The sequence below is a fragment of the Haemorhous mexicanus genome, chromosome 4 (assembly GCF_027477595.1).
Source record: "Haemorhous mexicanus isolate bHaeMex1 chromosome 4, bHaeMex1.pri, whole genome shotgun sequence".
NCBI lineage: Eukaryota > Metazoa > Chordata > Aves > Passeriformes > Fringillidae > Haemorhous > Haemorhous mexicanus.
In genome coordinates, this window is record NC_082344.1 from 37,435,953 (window position 1) to 37,443,890 (window position 7,938).

General features: G+C 41.8%; 1 protein-coding gene across 1 annotated transcript; it reads right to left on the reverse strand.

Moving 5' to 3' along the window:
- Positions 1-958: 958 nt before the first annotated feature.
- NPY1R (neuropeptide Y receptor Y1) lies at positions 959-5,743 on the reverse strand. Its single transcript, XM_059845628.1, has 2 exons — positions 4,906-5,743; positions 959-4,785 (listed from the first exon to the last, which is right to left on the reverse strand). Exons 1-2 carry the CDS (start codon positions 5,602-5,604, stop codon positions 4,327-4,329), a joined length of 1,158 nt encoding a protein of 385 aa, XP_059701611.1. The 5' UTR covers positions 5,605-5,743; the 3' UTR covers positions 959-4,326.
- Between the last annotated feature and the right edge of the window lie 2,195 nt (positions 5,744-7,938).

A 7,938-nucleotide genomic window follows, 5' to 3' on the forward strand; every position in this document is an offset into this window, starting at 1 on the left:
TTGAGAAATGACTGTCAACAAAATTTATCTTTTGGTTATAATTATTATTCCTCTCTCCTTTCCACTCAACTGAATTAATTTAATCTGTTGCAGAGAGAGATGTTATTTAAGCCAGTGTTTCCTACTGTTTTGTATGCTTTAAAAATAAGAAGAGAAGACAGAAAATCTCCTTATTGTCTTCATTCTCTGCACTGCATTGGTAAATTCTTTGATACAAAGAAGTAGGAAGGAAAGCTTTAAACCTATGCATTATGAGGCCCAGGAAAAAAATCCAGAGAAGAATCCAGAACAAATAAACAAACAAACAAACTACCAACTATATGTCATTAACTTATTTCTGTAAAAAGCTAATTTCCAAAATCTTATTTTTAGGAAAGAGTGTGAGCTTCCAGCCAGCAATGCAGTATTATTTAGCAGTAACCATTCAGGTAAATGGTTAACTTTAAGTTCTTAGTTTCATTGAACTGAGAGCATTACTTTGAGGTCAAAATGAGAATTTGATATGCAGGCCTGAATTGAAACATATACTGATTTACAGTCTGAATATGAATCAGCATAAAATTTTCCCTTTAGGATCCATTAATAATAGCTGGTGCTGTAGTGCAAGACCACAGAGTCAGAATGTATGAGCCCTCAGCCATTCACACCTTCATCAGTGATGAGATGCAGTCAGCATCAGCTAAAGTCCCTTGGGGGTTCTGTCATGTTGATTTCTTTTCCTGCTTTAAAACTTTTCTCTTTATGTGGTCATAATGACAGGGTAGATTATATACGTATAGATATAGATTTTTAAATTTCCTGTTCTCTCTTAGCCTACCAAAGGCAGGTTTTATTGTCAATTAATCACTTCCTTCCTTATTATCCATTTAATGTTGATGTGAAAGTCATGAATTACTGTACACATTAACAATGACACAACCATTTTTAGAAAAAAAAGCAAAATGGGAACACAGATGTATTTATTAACATGGTATACAAATATGCTGGTTTATTTAGATTATGCAGAAATGTTTGTGGTTGATCAAAGTGACGTTTAAGATGCTAAAATAACTGACAAGTGAAGCAAATACTGATGCTTATTAAATAGTTGCATTTGTCATTTAAGGCTGGAGATTTGACATGAAATGTATGACACATAAATAATAAGATACATTATAGATCACTCACTGTTCTGTTTTTCTGTCAGTAAAACTTTTCTACAAGTCTGAAAGAATAAAAGGGATCTTCAGGCTTTTGAGACAGGAATCAACATGTGCTGAAGTGTGGGACATTTGACAAAACAGCACGTAGAAGAAATAAATATCAACCCAGAATGATTGAAAAATTATAGTGAAACACAAAACCTGTCAGCTTATCCTGTAAAGAAATTTAGCATATAGAGGAGAAGCCATGCTGGAGCTCGGAAAATGAAAAAGAGGATCAGTACTGTAGCTGGCTGTTGGGAGGGGAAAGATTTGGAGAGCTCCAGCATCAAGTCTTGAAACCAAAGACAAATATACTGCTCTGGGTAGATCTGAGCTACACCCTGCAGATGTTAGGTCAGCACCTCAGAGAGACGACTTTTATCTCTGTCCTCATAACAAATTCTTCAGAAGAGCCATGATTTTGCCTCTGAAATTCTCCAAATGCATTTTCCTGCAGAACAGTCCTTGTCCTGTGTTCATTTCCACTGTCATTACAGGCAGTGTGCCCTGTGCTATTTGTGTGACAAAGCACTAACCTGCATGTTCAGCAGAGGCTCAGAAAGGCTTCTTGCAGGGAAGTGAGGAAACATGAGAAGCCTGATCCCAGGACAGCAGTGCAGAGGGAAAACAGCTCCTGAGCTGAACAAGGATGAGCAGGAATAATGCTCCCATTTACAGTTCACCCTGTTGATCAGGTGCTGGGGTCAAAGAACACCTGACATGCATTCTCAGGGGAGAGTATGAGACACTGTCAGATGGGCTGCGTGATTTAAGGCTGCACCTCAAGCAGGAGAAACGTTGACATAGGAAGAATTATGTTGCTATCCCACTGGAGACCTCCAAAACTTAGGATACACCTGGTTCCTGAGCACCAGCAGGCTCCTCTAAAGTTCTTCTACACCTACTCTGTATAAGCACCTAATTCAGCTTAGACAAAAATTTCCAGCAAAGTAACTGGAAAGTTTCTCAACTGAGTGAATTTTCTTTTTGCACTACATTGAAAGAAAGGGCATTAAAAAAAAAAAAAAAAAAGAGGAAAAAAGCCATAAAATTCACAGTGACTTTTTGTAATGGGAAAAACCCACTCTGACAATCTTACTACAAAAAAATCTCCATGACTGTTTTTGTACATTGTATCTCATTGTGAAAATACACATCCTTTGAAATGTGAAAATTGTTGCAAAGTGAGAGAGAAAAAAATTTTGGGAGCCCCTGTCAAGTTATTAACAACACATTCCATAGGGAAGCACAAAGAAAAAGGAAATCTCATAAAATTCAAAAGGCCAAAGCTCTGAAAGAACCTTCTGTCTTATAATTAATTTTCTACATTCTGTCTCTGTTCTCAAGCACAGAAAAATCCTTCTAAATTAAATTATCTTCCAGTAGGAAATACATGGAATTATAATGCACAAGAACACATTGCTACTTTAGTATTCTACACTATTTATAAGACAGCACAAGGCACGGTGTTTCACTTTTAAATACTGGCAACCCAAATAATTTTAATTTCTTAGGCATTTATCTATGTCAAATTTAGAACATATGAAATTCACCATAACATCCTGAGATATTTTTGCTTAGAAATATATCACATCAGATTTCCATTTATATTACATTTACATTTATATCCATTTTAAAGACCCTCTTGTCTGCTAGAATGATTTAAATTGACCTTGCTGAAGGAAAGTAGGATCTATATTGTATTTTTAAAAGCTGATTATTCAAAAAGACATTGATGATATGGCAAAGTACACTGTATGACACAGAACCTCAGCTGGCTGTTTTTGTTGTAATTTCACTTAAGCGGTCAAGTTATGGTCTCCCTCAACTGGGATCTAGCCACGGATATTTTGTTTAATTAGTGGATATCTATTTTAAGCAGTAACAGAGGTCTATTGTGGATATTTGGCAAATGTTTCCACACTTCAACTGACTGTGGAAACTGTGAGTTTGGAAGCTAAACACACCAATTATACCCAACCTATATTCATACCCTTCTTTTAAATTTGGCAGGTCTTGATTAAACCATCCTTTGCCTTGGAGATTGTCCAGGTTTATGCCATTGCACCTGAACACCAAGTATTATGAGGCTATACATAATTTATATAGATCAACACTAATTACTATGAAAAGACTCAGGTAGCTCGATCTTACTTTTTTAATACCAGACCTGAATTTCTCTGTCACCTGTGAGGATGGAATTGCCCCTTGTCCAGACAGCAAACAGCCCCATCTCCCTCTAGACATAGGTCTCAAGGAGAATTTACGTGGTTCACAGGCTTGGAACAGATGGTGCATTTCATCCCAGCAACAGTAATTCCTGTCACTGATGCCAGATAAAAATGGGGTTTGGATTTTTAAATTAAAAAGCCTGTGTTATTAAAACCAGCTGTAATCATTTGGGACTGAAGCCCCATTTATGTTTTCATTTGCTGTGCTGAAGCATCAGTTATCCCATTGTGCTCTGTGGAATTACTGTAGGGTTTTATTCTTGTGAATGAGAACAGAATTTCTTTCTTAATCCTGTCTTTGAAACTAAGTGATTACAGCCCTAATTGCCTCTTTGAATGAGACAACTGTATGTCCCCATTTAAACATATTCTATAGGTTTCACATAAGTCTTTTTTTGCAAACCTACACTGATTTTATAGGATTTTAATGTTGATCAAAAGATGAAATTATAAAAAAAAGTCCTCTTCAAATCAGAATTTCCTAATTTTATTCTTTGGTGGATATCTTCTGTAATGACAGTGACCCTGTGGTTTATATTGTTTCTAATGGTCTTAAATGGACACTCCTCAAAACTACTTCTTTGAAAAAAAATCAATAAGTAAACCTTTTTGCTGAAGGACGGAACTGTACAAAGAAAACAGAACAAAACCAGCTGATGAAAACCATAGGTAGTAGCAGGTCTGACTATGTCTTAAAATAAAATTCAGATATAGCTTCTGTGAACATTAAAGCAGTAAAAGGGGCAAAAATGCACAGTGCATAATTTCAAAGTGACAACAATCAAAGTTCCTTGGAAAAGGAAGAAAAACATTACTCTTTTTGTACTTGTTATGTAATTGTGCTTGTCCTTGGACACACTTCACCTGCAATCACACTTCTTGCAGTTTGGTGCAGAATTTCTATTACTTCTTTATATTTTTTCATCGTCATCGCTATTTATTTTTTTAAATGTGATGGGGCTTGCCTGCCTTAAAGAGGTTTTTGAAACATCTGTGTGCATGGTGGACATGGCTATAGTCTCATAATCCTCCTCACGGGAGTGGAAGTGACAAAAATGAAAAAAAAACTGCAGGTCCCTTTGGAAGTTCTTATTGAGAAACCCGTAGAAGATAGGATTCACACAGGTGGAGATCATGGCAGTGAGGTGGCAAATCAGGAACAAGAGGTTGTGGCTGCAGGTAGCAACAGGCAGAATTTCATGATTCCAATCAAACACGATGTTGAAGATGGTGAGAGGCAGCCAGCAAACTGCAAATGCGACCACTATTGATATCAGCATGATGTTGATCCTTTTGGTTTCAGAGGATCTGTACTTACTGTCTCTCATCTTGTCCATCATGTTGTTCCTTTTTTTTAACCGTATGTATATCTGCAGGAAATGCAACAAAGAGAAACACATGGAATAAATTAACCTACCACTGTCACCTCTGCAAGAATAAACAAACATCAGGTAGAACAAAGTACACATTGCAAGAGGATTCTATCTTACCTTCAGGTAGCAAATAAATATAAAACAAAGTGGTCCAAAGTATTGAATCACCAGAAGCGTTGTGGTATAAGAAAGCCTGGCAGTGTCCCAGGGGAACAGGTCCAAGCACACATATTTGTCCTTATATTCATCAAATGTAACATTTCTGAAGGGCTCATCTGTCAATACATGGTAGATCAGGAAAGGCAAGGAGGAAGCTGTGGCTAAAATCCATATGGCAGCAATCCCCATGTAGGCATGCCTGTTGTTCGGCCTCCAGCCGCGGGGATTGATGATCAGCTGGTGGCGCTCCACAGCAATGAGGACTAAAGAAAAGACCGAGACGGTGATGGAGGCACATTGCACAAAAGGGTTCAACTTGCACATGGCCTCCCCAAAAATCCAGTGGTCCATTAAAGTGTACACGAAGGTAAAGGGAAGACACATGATGGTCACTAGGAGATCAGAAAAGGATAGGTTGACAATGAGGATGTTGGTAACATTGCGCATCTCCTTTTGTTTTAAAATGATGACAATCAAGGCCAGATTCCCAGAGACTCCCAGAATTATCACAGTCCCGTAAGCCAAGGCCAAAGTGAAGACCATGGCCAAAGGCACATGGCAATCTTCGTCCTCAAACTGCAAGATCTGCGAGTTCATCTCCGAAAAATTCAGGTGACCGGAAATATTTCCCAGTGGGGCGTGAACCGAGGTATTCATGTTGTTCCCAACTCGCCGACGACCTTTGCCGCCGCCGCCGCGTTCATCCAGACCGCTCCGAGCTCAGAACGCGCCCGCCGGCCCCGCAGCGGAGCCCGGGCCGAGCCCGCTCCTCAGTCAGTGCCGCATCTCCCTCGCAGCACCTGGGGAGAAGGGAAGCAGCGGGGCCGGTCACCGCGGGGAACGGCTCCTGCCCCGGGCGGAGCGCGGAGCGCCCGTGTCCCGCGGCAGCGGAGCCGCCCGCTCCCGCCAGTCCCCGCCGGGCTCCCTCCGCTCCCCGCCGGGCTCCCGCCGCTCCCCTCCGCTCCCCTCCGCTCCCCTCCGGGCTCCCTCCGCTCCCCTCCGCTCCCCTCCGCTCCCTGCCGGGCTCCCTCCGCTCCCCGCCGGGCTGCGCAGGGAGGCAGCGGGCCGGAGCCAGGCGCAGGACGGCCGGCGGGGACCCGAGCCCTGCCCGGCCCGTTCCCGCCGGCACAAGTCGCACGAAATAGCAAGCCGGGAAGCGATTTCAGCCTTCCCACCAGCGCAGCCTCCACTTTATGTTTTACATCTCATTCTCACAAGTTTAATCTGCAAACGTCTGCTTTCTTAAACTGCTCTAAATGAAATTATATCCAGGCATTACATGAGGAGGAGGGGAAAGCCCATCTGACTAATGTGACGGGTGGAAAAATGACTCAATTGCTGCTTTTTTTTTTTTTTTTTTCCAAAACACATACGCTTGATGTTGAGCGGCCAAGTGCCCTCAGCAGCACTGGCAATGAGTCAAAGGTAAATCAGGAACTCTGAACACCTTAACCTTAGCTAGCAGGGCTGTGCAGCAAAGAAAGAAGAATAAAAGACAAAAGACAAAACTCAGCAAATTTTAAACACCCAGAAAATTTCTTTAGCCATGCAAGGGAAATAGACATGTTTGAATTACCACCCATTGGCAATGCTTTGGCTTTTAAAGATCTGAAAATCAAGCATATGTGTTCAGAAGCAAATTAAGAAATAAAATCAAATTAATTGATAAACCATTAGTGCCACTGAATCTGGGTATCATTAGTGGCTCTGCATTCCACACTGAGTCTGGAACTTTCTCTCTGCCCACTCCTGTGAGCTAAATTTATTGCTCACTAAACCTTAGGTTATGGTAATGGAAGTAATGCCACTTAAAATTCACACAAGTGGGTTTCAAATGTGTCTTTATATGGCATTTATCAGAAAAGCTCTAAAAACATTGCCCACTAAAACGTTCTTCAATAGAAGTTACCCTGAATAGGTGAGCTTTTGTTCTTAAATGATACTCAGTATAAATCTCTGTACTATGTAAGTCTCTGGAGAAGAATTGTCTTTGTCTCTTACTGGTGGCAGACACCCTTTTAACCAGGCACATGCTGGGCACCAGAGCTGGGGCTGCCTCCTCCCTAGGGCAGTGTGTGAGGGCTGGGCTTGCAGCTGCAGCTCCTCCTGAGGGTCAGCCAAAGGATGACCAAGCCAATGCCATGGCCTGTCGCTGCTGTCAGGAGCTAACCCCGGCTGGCTCTTCTGGCTCTTTCAGTCAGCACAAGGCTACCTGAAACTGTGACAGGCAATGGAGCTTGCCTCTGAGTGACATTTTACTGTGAGAGTTAACAGCAGTGATTTCAGACAAAAGGCTTCTCTGTTTGTCTACTCTGATTTTCAAACTATCTAGGTATGCATCTGAGCACTACCTCTCAGACCTTCTGCTAACTAAACTGATCAGATTTCCTAGTCCACCAAATCTGGTTTGGGGTCTAATAAAGAAATTTCCACCCCAAGATCCCTTGAAGCATCACTTCTGTCACAGCCAGAAGTGCTTTACCCAAATGGAAAGTGTGTGGCTGATGTGGAGAGCCAGGGCTCCTCAATTCCCAGTGTAACTTTATCAGAGTCTGAAAATCAACACCTGCATTTAATCATGAGCCCCATCATCGCTTGTATGGCACGAGGTGGGCACTCCAGCTCTGTGACTTGATAGAATGATGGCAAGAGCAGGCAGGAGCCATGTCCTGCAAGGAGGGAACTGGGCAGGTTCTTTCACCAGCCAGGACCAAACTGCCCCCAGCAGTAAGGTGTCCAGGGTTTAATGTTCTTGGTTTTTCTACTCCCTTAGCCAGGCTCTGCTCTTGCTTGTTTATGAAATATCAAACTCAAAACCAGAACATGCTACTGCTCCTTCTCCCCTCATCTTTCCCTCAGTAGAGATGCAACCTCTCTATGTGGGCAAGAGTGTATCTAGGAACCAGCCCACTGCTGCCAAGTGACGAGGAGTCCTTCTTTCCTGTCCTGTTGCAAAATGGACCAGACAATAGAGGGACATGAAGTTCAGTC